Source organism: Hevea brasiliensis, chromosome 3 (genome assembly GCF_030052815.1).
Source record: "Hevea brasiliensis isolate MT/VB/25A 57/8 chromosome 3, ASM3005281v1, whole genome shotgun sequence".
In the NCBI taxonomy this organism is placed as follows: domain Eukaryota; kingdom Viridiplantae; phylum Streptophyta; class Magnoliopsida; order Malpighiales; family Euphorbiaceae; genus Hevea; species Hevea brasiliensis.
Window position 1 is genome coordinate 101845336 of NC_079495.1, and position 15450 is coordinate 101860785.

The 15450-nt window shown below is 33.4% G+C and overlaps 3 protein-coding genes across 5 annotated transcripts; all 3 read left to right on the forward strand.

Moving 5' to 3' along the window:
* Positions 1 to 1697: 1697 nt before the first annotated feature.
* Positions 1698 to 2912, forward strand: LOC110668673 (protein LURP-one-related 8). The gene is made up of 2 exons (XM_021829993.2): positions 1698 to 2078; positions 2173 to 2912. Exons 1-2 carry the CDS (start codon positions 1809 to 1811, stop codon positions 2542 to 2544), a joined length of 642 nt encoding a protein of 213 aa, XP_021685685.2. The 5' UTR covers positions 1698 to 1808; the 3' UTR covers positions 2545 to 2912.
* Positions 2913 to 5536: 2624 nt separating this feature from the next.
* LOC110668681 (protein LURP-one-related 8) lies at positions 5537 to 6976 on the forward strand. Its single transcript, XM_021830002.2, has 2 exons — positions 5537 to 5903; positions 5993 to 6976. Exons 1-2 carry the CDS (start codon positions 5640 to 5642, stop codon positions 6371 to 6373), a joined length of 645 nt encoding a protein of 214 aa, XP_021685694.2. The 5' UTR covers positions 5537 to 5639; the 3' UTR covers positions 6374 to 6976.
* A 2724-nt stretch (positions 6977 to 9700) lies between these two features.
* On the forward strand, positions 9701 to 15048 carry LOC110668731 (2,3-bisphosphoglycerate-independent phosphoglycerate mutase). 3 transcript variants are annotated; one of them, XM_021830072.2, is made up of 10 exons: positions 9701 to 9863; positions 10000 to 10173; positions 10342 to 10469; positions 11016 to 11166; positions 11262 to 11465; positions 12792 to 13216; positions 13501 to 13693; positions 13788 to 13883; positions 14149 to 14304; positions 14649 to 15048. In XM_021830072.2, the coding sequence occupies exons 2-10, from the start codon at positions 10009 to 10011 to the stop codon at positions 14811 to 14813; spliced, it is 1683 nt and encodes a 560-aa protein (XP_021685764.2). In that variant the 5' UTR covers positions 9701 to 9863; positions 10000 to 10008; the 3' UTR covers positions 14814 to 15048. The 3 variants fall into 3 exon arrangements, with proteins under 3 accessions (XP_021685764.2, XP_021685765.2, XP_021685767.2); XM_021830073.2 differs by having other exon boundaries at positions 9726 to 9863; positions 9983 to 10173; XM_021830075.2 differs by having other exon boundaries at positions 9736 to 9863; positions 10007 to 10173.
* The last annotated feature ends 402 nt before the right edge of the window (positions 15049 to 15450 follow it).

Sequence of the window (15450 nt, forward strand, 5' to 3'; positions counted from 1 at the left end):
AAAATAATTTTTACCCTCTAAACTTCCAATTGGAATTCAAATTTAATACTTTACAGGTTTTCATAAAGTTGATCGGTAAATGTTTCCAAACTTTGTTGTGAATATGAATATTTTTTTACCATGTCCACTATTGCATTGGATGTGATGAGATTTTTTGAGCCGCCGTCCATGTGTTGGGCCAATTGCAATTAATCCACTGTGTTTGCATCATGAAGAAGAAAACCTTCACTACATGCGTTAATAATAAGTTTTAGCAGATAGAAAAGTAATTAGAGGATTTAATAAGGGTTACGTTGATTAAGACAATTAATTAGAAATTATAAACATAACGAGTTTTCAAGGAAGGAGGAGATGAAATATTGAAGAGAAAGGTGGTGCAGTTGCTTGTTTGATTATAATTAATTAAGCCAATGGAAGTATAAATTTAAATAGAATCATCTTTTCTTCATATAGGGAGAGGAGAGGACGTGCGTGGTGGTGGGATATCTTATCATTAATGAGAGAATATGAATATCAGTCTCTTTCCACTCGCAAATTCACCACTAATCAAATGCTTTTGTAGGTGGCTGTCTCTATCAGCTTGAGCACGTCTCCACCTCCTTCCTCCATTTCAAAGCCTCCCTCCACTCCTTTTATTCTTTAATCATCACTCAATTTCTTGAGCTTCCATTCCTCTCCCAACCCACCCTGCCTATCTATTGTCTACTTCATCAATGGACTGAACCGGATTTGGAAAATTGTTTTGGTATAATTTAAAGTATGCATTCGAGGTCATCAATAGGCAATGCAATGATATTTGGTACAAAACATCGATGGGGGGTTTGGGTCCATCAAGCCAGAAAATGATGTGATAAATTTTGTATGTACTTAGTAAATCACAAGGTATTATTTTGTCTTTGCCTTATTGCCTCGTAGTATGTGAAATGGAATCAAAATATCCTCATATTATTTTCATTTTCAATTGCACCTTCATTATTCTCACCAACGATTATGACATTTCATTATTATTATTATTATTCTTTATTAACTTCTACTTAATGCTTTGTACTTTCTAGAACTGTGTCACATGTTTTATTTTATTTTAATTATTATAAAAAAAATTTCATATCATTTTAATTAATAAAATTTATTCAATGCTATTATTAAGTTATAAATTTGAGTCTTATCAATTCTTAATAAGCATAAAGAAATTAATAGTTTAACTATGCCATATATTGCCAAGCATCTCATTAATTTATTAAAGATATCTATCAATGGACCAACCAATGAATGGGTAATCAGAAAATATAAAAATACCAATAAAATCGAGTCAGAGTCCTCCCACATAATTAAAAACTTGATCCACCATAATTTATTTTTTATTTTGTTGCCAAAATTAGCAAGCCAATCATAACTAAGAATGTGATTAAAATAATATGTATGCCAAAATATCGAAAGCAAATCTCCACCACGAACTGGCCTTCAGCCACATGATTTTACTTTTGATTTTATTTATTTTAAGTCTTTTTAATGTCATCCAAATAAACTCTCCTTCCTGACGTCATAATTAGGGAGGCGCATTTGGCATTGGCTTGGAGTTTCTAACGTCGTGGGCCAATGTGCGTCGTTTGCTATTGTCTAGGTATAATTTGATTAATTCCATAATTCTGGACCCCACCCCCAGAGCCTCCTCTGCCATATATATGTAAGCTCCGGGTGCTCTTGACTTCATCACCAAAACTATTCAATAAAAAACTAGAGAGATTACTCCCTCTCCTCCTCCCTCTTAGGTTGTGAGCCTGGTAACTGTACCGCGTCGAACTCCCAAAATGACCAAGGTATACCCTAACATCGGCGCCACAGTCGTCGCTGCTGAGCAGACGACGCTCAAGTCATATGCTAAATTAGAGGCATCTGATGCTGTTGTGTTAACTGTGTGGAAGAAGTCTTTGCTTTTCAACTGCAACGGCTTTACTGTGTTCGATGCCAAAGGGAACCTCGTTTTTAGAGTTGATAATTACATGGCAGGCTCCCGTAGTAATGGAGAGATCGTTCTCATGGACGGCGGCGGCAAGCCTCTCTTCACCATCCGCCGCAAGGTAGTTATATAGGATTCAATGAATCCACCTTCAATTTGAATTTTATTCCCATGTCTGATTTGTTCTTATTTTATTTGTTTGCTGGATGTATTAGAGGCTGAGCCTGGCGGATAACTGGCTGGTATACGACGGAGAAACGGTGGTGAATCCACTGTTCTCGGTGAAGAAGCACGTGAACATCCTTAATAAAAAGTGTTTGGCTCACGTGAGCTCAGGCAGTTGCAGAACTAGTAGCAATGGAAAGAACGTCGTGTACGAAATAGAGGGATCGTACGCCCAAAGGAGCTGCGCGGTGTACGATGAGAACAGGAGGAGGGTGGCGGAGATCAAACAGAAGGAGGCAGTGGGTGGTGTGGCTTTTGGAGTCGACGTGTTCCGGCTCATTATAGAGCCAAAAATGGAGACGTCGGTGGCCATGGCTATCGTCATCCTCCTTGATCAAATGTTTGGTTCTTCTAGACGCTAACAAAAATCAAAATTTCGCTGTCTATTAGATACAGATATGAAATATATAAGATCTAGTACAGTATGATGGTGAATAGATCCTTGCATTCTTGAGGGTCGCTGTGGGAATCGAGAAGTTGTAGCAGCATCTGCTTCGCCACCACCCCCGCAAAGAGACCGTCAAAGGTGCTTTTTACATGCAAATCCCCACCCATTTTTCCTTTTCTTTTTTTTTTTTCTGTTTTTGTATTTGGAGCTTGGTTTTTTCCTTTTAAATAAAAAACCAAGTTCCAAGTGGGGATGTATAAATATTTTAGTATATTTTACCATTGAGGTGTATATATGTTTGTAAACAGCGTGATTGTATTAATGAACTATCTCCTTATTCTACTTCCTTTCCCTCTATGTCTTGACTTTCGTCAGATCATAACCAATGGCATGATATATCGATCAGGCAGAAGCTTTGAGCTTCGAAACTCACAAACCATGGTGCTTCTCTGTGCTGGACCCCATCTACTTTGCTCGGTCGAGGCGCTTATGAATGTGTGATTAATTGATTCTGCAACCATCCATGGTGGTCAATGACTGATAATGGTCCCAATCTTTAATTTTAGACATGTTTTGTTTGGTGATTGTTTTCTTCTTTTAGTTGCAAAAGGTTTCCTGCACATGGGAAAACAAATGGGTCGGTCGACCTGCATCAATGCTTCACAGACTTACTGCTTCCCAATTCATTATGTAGTCAAAAGTAGAACTTTGGAATCAAAAAAACGTATGCGTGAAAGTAAGGTTGTGCTTCCACCTTTATCATTTCCCTAATGTATCTACTTTTCCAAGGTCGGCTGCTTCTGTTTATTGTTTGTGACTCCTGAAAATTAAACTTTATTAATGTGTGAAGGAAAATTCTAGCATGCACTTGAAGCATTAAAATATAATGTTCTCATAAATATATAATTATAACTATTCTCTGAATTAAAGAGTCAGAAGAAGTATATATTCTATGAACACACAATAATATCTCATATAATAGAAATTTTAAATATTTACGTACAAAATTTGAGTAAAAAGTAATGTGAAAGCTGAAAAAATCTTTGATCCGTAAATTAATTATATATGAAAAAAGATTTTTGATACATAAAAATTAATAAATTAAAGAAAATTTGAAGGATGAGAATATAATTATTAATTTCACGTACTACAAAACAATTTCTCACCCTTATATTCTTCCAAAAAAAAAATGTTACCAATTTTTTTGATTATGAGTTTTTTTTTTTTTTTTCACAAAGTCCACTATTGCATTGGATGATATTTTTTGAGTTGCCGTCCATATATCAGGCCAATTAGAATTAATCTACTGTGTTTGCATCATGAAGAAGGAAACAATCACTACTTGTGTTAATAATAATTTTTCACCAAGTAAAGAAGTAATTAGAGGATTTAATAAGGATTACGTTGATTAAGACAATTAAGTAGACTTTTTCGAATGAAGGAGGCGATGACAAGAAAAGAAATTAAGATGCTAGCAGTTTATATTATATTGAAGAGAAAGGTGGTGCAGTTGCTTGTTTGATTATAATTAATTAAGCCAATAGAAGTATAAATTCAGGGAATAGAATCATCTTTTCTTCATACAGGGAGAGGAGAGGACGTACGTGTGGTGGGATATCATATCATTAAGGAGAGAATATGAATATCAGTCTCTTTCCACTTACAAATTCACCACTAATCAAATGCTTTTGTAGGTGGCTGTCTCTATCAGCTTGAGCACGTCTCCACCTCCTTCCTCCATTTCAACGCCTCCCTCCATTCCTTTTATTCTTTAATCATCACTCAATTTCTTGAGCATCCATTCCTCTCCCAACCCTGCCTATCTACTGTCTACTTCATCAATAGACTGAACCGGGTTTGGAAAATTTTTTTGGTATAATTTAAAGTATGTATTCGAGGTCATCAATAGGCAATGCAATGATATTTGGTACAAAAGGATGGATGGAGGGTTTGGGTCCATCAAGCCAGAAAATGATGTGAAAAATTTTGTATGTACTCAGTAAATCACAAGGTTATTATTTTGTCTTGGCTTATTGCCTTTGTAGTATGTGGAAGGGAATCAAAATATCCTAATCTTATTTTCATTTTCAATTGCACCTCCTAATTATTCTAATGATTAACATTTCATTTTTATTAATATCTATTAGCTTCTACCTTAGTATGTACCTTCTGCACTCAAGAACTGTGCCGCGTGCCCTCTGATTTTCTTTTGTTGACCCCATTGGTTACATCTGTGTCCAGTTAAAATCGAGGACGCCTCAACAATGCCATATATTGCTAAGCATCTCATTAATTTATTGAAGTTATCTATGAACCAACCAATGAATGGGTAATCAGACAATATAAAAATAACAACAAAATCAAGTCAGAGTCCTCCCACTTAATTAAAAACTTAATCCAGGGCTCCAACCACATAATTAACCATGATTAATTTTATTAATTATGTGATTATGAATAATATTATTTTTTATAATAAAATTAATTAGTTAGCCTATCTTCACTAAGAATGCGATTAAAATACTGGGAAATATCTACACCAAGAGTGGCAGCCACTCGCTTCTCCACCACGAATTGGTCCATAGCCACAAGATTTTACTTTAATTTTTTATTGCCTTACAAGTAAAGATAGGGTTTCCGTTTGCTTTAATTTTATAAGGTTGCGGTTTCTTAATTATAATTGTACCTATCTTTAATTATTCATTTTTAATCAATTTATCCCATCTTTGTCGGCTCTAGTTATTAATTTAATAATAATTAAATGACATTGTAACATTAACTATTTCAGTTCAATAAATGTAATTTTATTAAATTTTAAAAAATTTATATTTTAAAATTTTAAGTACAAAATAAATTATATAATATAAAATAATTTACATGAGATGATAAGCATTCCCTTCAAATTTTGTTTTTTCTAGCGCCTGTATGCGTCCTTTGTTATTGTCAAGGTATATATATATAAGCTCCAGGTGCACTGATTTTATCATCAAAACTATTAAATAAAAAACAAGAGAGATTACTCCCTCCTCTCCTCCCTCTCTGGTTGTGAGCCTAGAAGGTGGGACTCCCATAATGATCAAGATACACCCTAACGTCAGCGCCATCCCTTCCGAGAAGACGACGCTTAAGTCCTCTTCTAATTTAGAGGCAGCTGATGCTGTTGTATTAACTGTGTGGAAGAAGTCTTTGCTTTTCAACTGTAATGGCTTTACTGTGTTCGATGCCAAAGGGAATCTCGTTTTTAGAGTTGATAATTACATGGCCGGCTCTGGTAGTAACGGCGAGATCGTTCTCATGGACGCCGGCGGCAAGCCTCTCTTCACCATCCGCCGCAAGGTAGTTATATAAGATTTCAATGAATCCGAATTTTATTTCCATTTTTTATTTATTCTTAAACTTTTTTTTTTGCTGAACGTATGTATCAGAGGCTGAGCCTGGCGGATAACTGGCTGGTGTACGACGGAGAAACAGTGGTGAATCCATTGTTCTCGGTGAAGAAGCACATGAACATCCTTAATACAAAGTGTTTAGCTCACGTGAGCTCAGGTACAACTGGCAGTGGTAGTAATGGAAAAAATATCGTGTACGAAATAGAGGGATCATACTCCCAACGAAGCTGCGCGGTGTACGACGAGAACAGAAGGAGGGTGGCAGAGATCAAACAGAAGGAGGCAGTGGGCGGTGTGGCTTTTGGAGTCGACGTGTTCCGGCTTATTGTAGAGCCGAATATGGAGATGTCGGTGGCCATGGCTATTGTCATCCTCCTTGATCAAATGTTTGGTTCTTCTAGACGCTTCTCCACCTAACAAACAAAAATAAAAATTTCGCTGTCTATTAGATAGAGATATGAAATATATATAAACTAGTACGGTATGATAGTGAATAGATCCTTGCATTCTTGAGGATCGCTGGGAATCAAGAAGTTGTAGCAGCATTAGCTCAGCCGCCGCACCGATGCTGTAGGAAGTCCTTTTCACATTCATATCCCCACCTATTTTGCTGCTTTTTTTTCTGTTTTTTTATTTGGAGCTTGGTTTTTTCCTTTTAAATAAAAAACCAAGTTTCCAAGCGGGGATGTATAAATATTTTCGTGTATTTTTCTCCCTTTCATTCTCATTCTAGCTCCTCGCCATTGGAATGATATGTCGACCAGGACTTATAAAGACTGAAGCTTTAAGCTTCGAAACTCTCAAACCATACAACTTGTTTGTGCATGGGCCAATCTACTTTGCTCAGTTGGTCAAGGCACATATGAAGGTGTGATTGATTTGATTCCGACACCATCCATGGTGGTGAATTACTGATGATGGTGCCACTGTTTAATTTTCTTTAGATATGAGATTTAGAAAAGATTTCATGTTTGCATTTGATATTGAGATGTGAAATTTATTGATATGTGTTTGTGAATATTTTTGGCTGTAAAATTTTTGGATTTGTGAGTTTTGGTTGTTGATTTTGTTGAGAGAGAGAGAGAGAGAGAGAGAGAGAGAGAGAGATTAGAAAGAGGGAAGGAGAGACGGGATGACAAAGGAGGATGGGGGAAAAGGAAAGGTATTGTTTTTTTTTTCATTGCCTCTTATGTTAGATCCATGGTTAAACTATTTAATTAGCTTCTAATTATTCTCTCATACGGGAATCTATTACGGAGACAAAGTGAGTCTCCAAAAGATCGTAAGTACGAACTATCAACAATAGGTAGAAATAATACTTAGTCTCAATAAAAATGTCGGAAATCGAATTATTAATCAGGTGGGAAAATAGAGAGAGATAATAGATAAATGTTAATATATAAGTATTTAATTTTAATGATTATTTTATATATTTTTTGTTAATTTTTATAGAGAGTGAAAAATGATATTTTAAAAAAAAATTTTAAAAATTTAATTTTTCTTTTGATTAAAAAAATATTTTTTAATTTATCTTAAAAATTAAAAAATATAAAAAATATGTTAATGGAGTGTAAACAATAAAATAACCATATATTTATATAAACAAAATAAAAAAATACCCATATATTTATAACTTCACTTTCATATAATTAATAATGTCATATGGCAGTTGATATAGTAGGTGACAATGGCATATATGTATTTATTTATAAAACTTAAGAGAACAAAATTCGATTCTCTCTTTCTTTCTTACGTATATAATAAATAAAAATCATATTATGTCTTATATATGAATCAAATTTCCATTAATTAGATATATTTTGCTAGACTTTATGTAATGGATAAAATTTAGATTTTAAGTTATTCTGATTAATACATAATTACATAAATTGTCATTTTTATATATTATAATTCATAAAAGATAATGGTATTAATAAAATTAATTTTTTAATCTTTTTACGTTATATATAACATAAACCAGGTACTCAATGCAAGATATGATATGTGACGAACAGATTCGAGCAAATGAATTATTTTCTTCTCCGATCTTTAAGTTGGAAGCATTCCCTTTGAATAATTGGATAATTCTATCTTTTTGTCGTATAACAAATTATTATTATTATTATTATTATTTAATAGAGGAATTGGGAAAGCAAAACTTAAACTTGGCACTTGTCAAGTGTTAAGTGAGTGAGATATTTTTAATTATTATATCAAATCAAATTAGATATTCATAATATTAATAATAATTATTATTAGTATTATGTTAAAAGCAGTTAAAATATATATTTTTAAAATATAGTGATTAATTAATAAAATTTTTAAAATAAAATAATAAAATAATAATTTAAATAATATAATAAAAAATTTAATGAAGTGATTAAATAATTTAATGAAAGTAAAATATTCAGACTAAATAATATATTTTTTAAAATATATTATTAAATAGTTAATTTTATTAAAATATAAAATTTAAATAATAATTTTTTTATAAATTTTTACTCTTAAAATTTTTTTACATATCAGTCGCCTATATAAAAGATAAGAAGGGCACCTACCAACACTAGTTAGGGGGGATGATTTTTTTTTTTAATAAGTCGTATAAAAATATTTGTATTTAAAAATATTAAATTAATTATAATTAAATAAAATTAAAATTTTTAAAAATTGTGAAATATTAATTTTAAAATATTAATCAAAATTAAATAAGAAAATATTACACAATATTTATTGGGACTAAATCAAAATGGATGAAGAAGTGAAAATTTTGAAGAAAAGGATGATAATAATGCAAATTGTGAATTTATAATGCCTTTTTATTTCACAAGGAAATTTCAATCATACTTTTATCCAATAAACCAACAAATAGAGGTGATTTCATTAATTAATTAAAAAAAATTGATAGATAACAGTCATATCAAACAGGAAATAATCGTTATGTAAATTAAATAAAAAATTAAATCAAAACATTTTAATTTATTTTTTTTATTATTATCAAATCTCAAAATTTTAAATAATTCATATTGATTTGATTATATAATTTATAAATGTTTCAAAAATTATATTATAAATTAAATTTTTATTTAAATTAATTGTTTCAAAAATTAAAAATAAAATTTTAATTTAAAACATAATTTATTTAAAATACAATAGAGAAAAAGAAACTTAAGACATTAATGGCACGAAAAATTTTCAAAAATAGAAAGTAGTGATTACTGATATGAATTATACTGTCATTATTAAGATAATTTTATTTAAATATCATTCTCAATTTAAATATAATTAATATAATTAAAATAATAAATTTTATTTTTTTAATATGCATTCCATTTATATTACTACATTAAAAATTATATAACTCATAAATTTTACTCTTTTAATGTATATAAAATAGAAATTAATAAATAAATTATTATTATAATATATATATATATAATTGAGACATAAAAAAAAATAAAAGTAAATTTATTTTCCGGGCCGGAGTATATAAAATACTTGTTATTTTTAATGCTTAACGGTGTGGAAAAAACGGTTAGAAGGTATGGCGTCGCCGTGACCCTTGAGGGGCATTGAAGTGAGAAAATAGGATAAACAGGAATATTCGTTCCTTGATGATCAAAATAATCACGTGAATACAAGAAAAAGAGAACATTTTCTAGAAATGTCACGTGGGAAGCACGACATGGGTAGTTACTAGTTACAGTTTGGGAAAAGCCAAGTGTACCCTTAACCATAGCAGGACTATAAAAATCCATCGGCGAAAGGGCCTTGATTTTGCACTTAATTAACCCACAGATCCACAAAGCTAGTGGTTTTCGGTTCTCTCGGTATTGTTTTCGCTGGTTTTCGGTTCTTTCTATATTAGTCCCAGGATTTGGTTTCGTTTTCTTCGGTCAATTCTATTCAGGTAAAGTTTATAATGCCATTGGGTTTTGGATTTTGCTCTGAATATTATGTGGTTTTCATTTGATTTATCGTTGTGAATATCCGGTGGAGTGGACTTGGTTTTTTTGATTTTGTTGATAGATCTGTTTTTGAGGTAGATAACAGAAATGAGGAGCTCTGGAGAATTCACATGGAAGCTCGCGGATCATCCAAAGCTTCCCAAGGGGAAGATTATTGCAATGGTGGTTTTGGATGGTTGGGGTGAGGCTAAACCCGATCAATATAATTGTATCCATGTCGCTGATACTCCGACCATGGACTCCTTCAAAAAGGTCTTTCAGATCATTTTTCAAAACCTTTCAATTTATTGAATAGTTCATTTGTTTCCTGCCTTTCAGAATTCAGATTGATTTGCATGTTTTTTATTTGGGGGCTTTTGAACTTTTTTGTATTTGTGGAAAACAATTGTTTGACATTTATTCTTTATCCTTGTTTTATAGACTGCCCCAGAGAAATGGAGGTTGATTAGGGCTCATGGAACTGCTGTGGGTCTCCCAACTGAAGATGATATGGGCAACAGTGAAGTTGGTCACAATGCTCTTGGCGCTGGACGCATTTATGCTCAAGGGTCAGTTTCTCTACCCCTTTTTTCGTATGCCATTGGATCTAATGCATCTCTTAAGTAAAAATTGTGCACTCTATCCTTATTGTGTTAATAGTGTATTAAAAAAGAATGCTTACTTTGGGTTATTGCGTTTTCACTTGGGCTAGATTGTGCAACTTGGTCAAAGTTTGAGATATCTGAATGTCAATTTAAATTCATTATGGGTGAATCTTTTCTTATTAGATTCTTCTGATTCTAAAAGGAATAATGAAAGCTTCTTAGTTGATTTCTTTCTATACTATGCGATTTCTCTTTTCACCTTCTTATTTTCTGAAAGTGCTGCAGGAGCATCGGCTGCTTTCTTCATTTGTCCTTTGGAAATGCTTATTTTATCTGTCCAACTTGATGTGTTAGCAGCTAGTCAGTTTCTTATACAGATTTATTTATTTATTTATTTAAATTCTTAAGAGTCATAAACTACATGAGTGGACTTCTAAAGATTTTGTCAGTGATGTAAATGTCTTCATCAACTAAGCTTAAAGTTTGAAAGTTATTTTCTTCTGAATGCAGTGCAAAGCTTGTTGACCATGCTCTTGCCTCTGGAAAAATCTATGATGGCGAGGGATTTAAATACATACAGGAATCATTTGCAACTGGTACTCTACACCTTATTGGCTTACTGAGTGATGGTGGAGTTCACTCCAGGCTTGATCAATTGCAGGTGAGTTTTGTAGTTGAGGACTTTTTGTGATCTTACTCTTGCCAGAAATTTTCCCAAACTCTATTTTTCCTCACTTGTTTTCTATTTCTTTGCAGTTGTTGCTAAAAGGTGCTGCTGAACATGGCGCTAAAAGAATCCGAGTTCATGTTCTTACTGATGGACGAGATGTTATAGATGGTACAAGTGTTGGCTTTGTTGAAACTCTTGAGAAAGACCTGGCAAATTTACGCGAGAAAGGTTTTGACGCACAGATTGCATCTGGTGGAGGCCGCATGTATGTTACAATGGATCGCTATGAGGTATTTAGTCTAGATTTTAAGGAGCTTGTTCGCACAATATTTTCCTTTTTAAAGTTGTCTGTTTCTTAAGTCTTGCTTTTGCCTTGTCAACCCCATCCCAGAAAAGGAAATGGGGTGGCTAATGTAAAAGGAAGTTGGTTACCTGGGATCTACTGAATAGTAACTTTTGGGTAAGATTGTGTTCCTTTTGCAATGGTTCAACTGCAGATATTAGCCTTGGTTACTTTGGTCACCTGGGCTAGGATCTAACTGAAAGTTATGGCATGTAGTCAAGCTTGTCTTATGGTATAAATGGACATGATCATGATACATGTAAAGTTGGAGAGGTGATTAGGAAACACCCAGGAGATAATTATAATAAGAATTTTACCTAATTCTCAACAAACCTTCGTGGCTTACTGTTGTTATAAGTGTTGGTTTGTGTCTTCCTTCAATGTTATTGATTTAACAATATAATTATTGTTAAAATCCCATGTTTTGCTTGTATGATTTTATTACTTTACAATCTAGAAGCCATGTTGAAAATTCAAAATATATACAAACACGTTGTCAATTACCGTCGAAAACACTTTTTTCTAATAGTAAAATGGTTATGATCTAGCATGTTACCATGTAAAATTGTATGAACTTATCGCATTGAATTTTGCAATTTGTTCCATGCCTGTAACTTACGCACACGCATTTCCTTTTTGCTTTTAGACTTTAATTTTAAAACGTTAAATTATTTGCCTTAGTATTATCAAATTGCATCTTCGGTTACTGGCACCATGATGCTGTGGTGAGTGTACATGCTTATGTAAAATTTCCTCCTTTGTGTGTGTGTGTGTGTGTGTGTGAGCATTATGATAGACGTGAACCCATATTTAATTTATTGTTTTTCAAAATGAATAATGTACTCATTGTAATACTTTCTTTCTTTGTTATATTTTATTTTTAAACTTTATATTAATAAATATAAATTTGAACAAATATTAAATTGTTGAATTGTTGTGGTTAAGTTATTCTCACATTAACATAGTGATCAAGACATTACTCTCAAATATAGAATAGTTTAATTCTCATACTTAATAAAGCATTAAAAAGTTTATGTTCAGCTTTTTATGAGTATAATTATATTTTTAAAGTATTTTCTATAGTTTGTAAAATGTTACAATTTGACAATCTGGGTTTATAGACCCTCAACCTTTTCTATTAATTTATTTTTAAAAAGAAAGAGTTTAAATTCTTTTGGAGGGTACATAAATTTTATGAGTATTCTTTATTTTAAAAAGAAATAGTTTAAATTCCATCAACTTACGTGTAAATTCTTTCTCTGATCTTTTGAAGAATGACTGGAATGTTGTGAAACGAGGATGGGATGCTCAGGTTCTTGGTGAAGCCCCACATAAGTTTAGGAATGCCGTTGAAGCTGTCAAGAAACTAAGAGAAGATCCCAAAGCCAATGACCAGTACTTAACTTCCTTTGTAATTGTCGATGAAAATGGGAAGCCTGTAGGCCCAATTGTGGATGGTGATGCTGTTGTAACATTCAACTTCCGTGCAGATCGTATGGTTATGCTTGCCAAGGCGCTTGAATATGAGAATTTTGACAAATTTGATAGAGTCCGATTCCCTAAAATCCATTATGCTGGAATGCTCCAGTATGATGGTGAGTTGAAGCTTCCAAGCCATTACCTTGTATCTCCTCCTGAGATAGAAAGGACATCTGGTGAATATTTAGTCCATAATGGTGTTCGTACCTTCGCTTGCAGGTGAGCCAGAAACAGCAATATCTTATTTTATAATTCCATGCCACATGTTCCCTTGTTTGTTATTTAAAATGTTGTTTGGATTACAACTGCATACCATATAGCTTATCCCAGAGCCATTTTGGTGGGCTAGTAAAAAATTCAGTGCTTTAATTCAAATGACATGTTAGCACATGTGTGAGTGTAGTTGGTTATACCATTTATTTGCCTGATCTCATCTGACTATATTCTGCATAATGTTTAGGCCTCCTATTTTTATTTTAACCAATGAATTTGTTTATTTACAGTGAGACTGTCAAATTTGGTCATGTCACTTTCTTCTGGAATGGAAATCGTTCTGGATATTTTAACGCAGAAATGGAGGAATATGTTGAAATTTCCAGTGATGTTGGTATTACATTCAACATCCAACCTAAGATGAAGGCAATAGAGATTGCAGAGAAGGCAAGGGACGCTATCCTCAGCCGCAAATTCAACCAGGTAATTAGTGTACTATTATGTGCTAAACTAGCAGTTGGTACCACAGTTCTAAGTTGAACCACTGAAAAACCTGTTTTTTTGCATATCTATTTAGGTTCGTGTTAACCTACCAAATGGGGACATGGTTGGACATACAGGAGACATTGATGCCACAATTGTGGCATGCAAGGCTGCAGATGATGCTGTCAAGGTATACCTGATCTTTATTAATTTTATGTTGTCATTATTTAGAGTTTAATTGTTCAATCGATCGGATATTGCATTTAGGCTGTATATGATTTGCTTGTTTGGTTAAAAGAACTCTGATTTGGGATAAAATTGTATTACGTATTGGGCTTTTTGATAATTTTGCAAGCACTTCTCCAAATAGCTCCTATTGGAATGCTAATTATGCTTGAAAGTAGACAGAAGTTTGCCACTGGCTTTCTGCTGACTGAAGATTATTTTGATTGCAGATGATCATTGATGCTGTAGAGCAAGTTGGTGGAATATATGTTGTTACTGCAGATCATGGCAATGCTGAGGACATGGTGAAGAGGGACAAGTCTGGGAAACCTGTTGTTGATAAGAGTGGCAAAATTCAGATACTCACGTCTCACACTCTTCAGCCAGTAAGTTTATTTAGGCCTTTTTTTTTCAATAAATTTAATGGAAATAGATTAAATGAAATGTAGTTGTCCTCGGTGATGTTATGCATGCATTGATGAGGGGCTAGAGTACATGCACATGATGTAATCTAATGAACCTAATGCTGTTGTTTACCTGGTGGCAATTCAAGTATATTGGAACACTCACCAGGGAAGGAAACATGTAGAGAGACTGTGTGTCTGTAGTACCGTGGCATCCTTTGAATGTCCAAATTACTTGTGCTGCATTATTAATCTCTTACTTTGTTAGTTATCCATCATGCTGTGCTGATTGATTTGATCTTACCAATTTGAATTTCTCTCTTTAGGTGCCTATTGCAATTGGAGGTCCTGGATTGGCACCTGGTGTCAGGTTCCGCAATGATGTTCCCAGTGGAGGACTTGCTAATGTGGCTGCAACTGTGATGAATCTCCATGGATTTGAGGCTCCTAATGACTATGAGCCTACCCTGATTGAAGTAGTCGATAACTAGGATTAAAGAAAACGTATAAATTCACATAGTTTTGCTTAAATTTTGATCAGCAACTGTGCAATGCAAAAGCCTGTCATGTTCAGCATTAATCTGGTTAAATAAATTGTTTTTGGGTCTACTCGTGGGGGTGTTGGGCTCCCAATTTTGGATTCGGGACACAAATATCAATTCATCTGTTTGAAAGTGAATGAGCACAGTATTTTAAATCTATTTTTGTTATTTTCTTGTTCCCTTATTTCTTCGTGTTGACTTTTGGAAGAATTTCATGAACCATTAGAATAATGACGTTGTGGATTGGTGGTAGCAGAAGAAACGATGTTACTTGGGGTCCCTCTCTCTAGGTTTTCTAGAGAGAGAAGTTTCCCTCAAAGGTTTTTTTTTGGGTTTTGTTTTTCTCAAGTAAGTCGAGTAGTCCTTTGGGTGGGGGAGATTTTCCTGTTTTGTGCCGATCAGGAGCGGGTGTTCCTTCCCTTCCGGATTTGGTGTGTATACACTGTTTGTTTTGGTCTTGTTTTGCTGATCTTTATGGAGTTCTCTTGATGAGGGAGACGTGATCAAGCTCTGTATGTGTTTATTCGAAGCTTGGGTCTAGAAGCCATCGCCGTTTTTATGGGAGGGTTTGTTGCATGGTTAAATG

Bases quoted from the DNA above. Each gene is read 5' to 3' on its own strand.
- LOC110668673 (XM_021829993.2), top strand. From the start codon at position 1,809: ATGACCAAGGTATACCCTAACATCGGCGCCACAGTCGTCGCTGCTGAG. The intron at 2,079-2,172 runs GTAGTTATATAG...TGGATGTATTAG, and splicing joins TCTTCACCATCCGCCGCAAG to AGGCTGAGCCTGGCGGATAA.
- LOC110668681 (XM_021830002.2), top strand. From the start codon at position 5,640: ATGATCAAGATACACCCTAACGTCAGCGCCATCCCTTCCGAGAAGACG. The intron at 5,904-5,992 runs GTAGTTATATAA...CGTATGTATCAG, and splicing joins TCTTCACCATCCGCCGCAAG to AGGCTGAGCCTGGCGGATAA.
- LOC110668731 (XM_021830072.2), top strand. From the start codon at position 10,009: ATGAGGAGCTCTGGAGAATTCACATGGAAGCTCGCGGATCATCCAAAG. The intron at 10,470-11,015 runs GTCAGTTTCTCT...TTCTGAATGCAG, and splicing joins GGACGCATTTATGCTCAAGG to TGCAAAGCTTGTTGACCATG. The intron at 13,217-13,500 runs GTGAGCCAGAAA...GTTTATTTACAG, and splicing joins GTTCGTACCTTCGCTTGCAG to TGAGACTGTCAAATTTGGTC.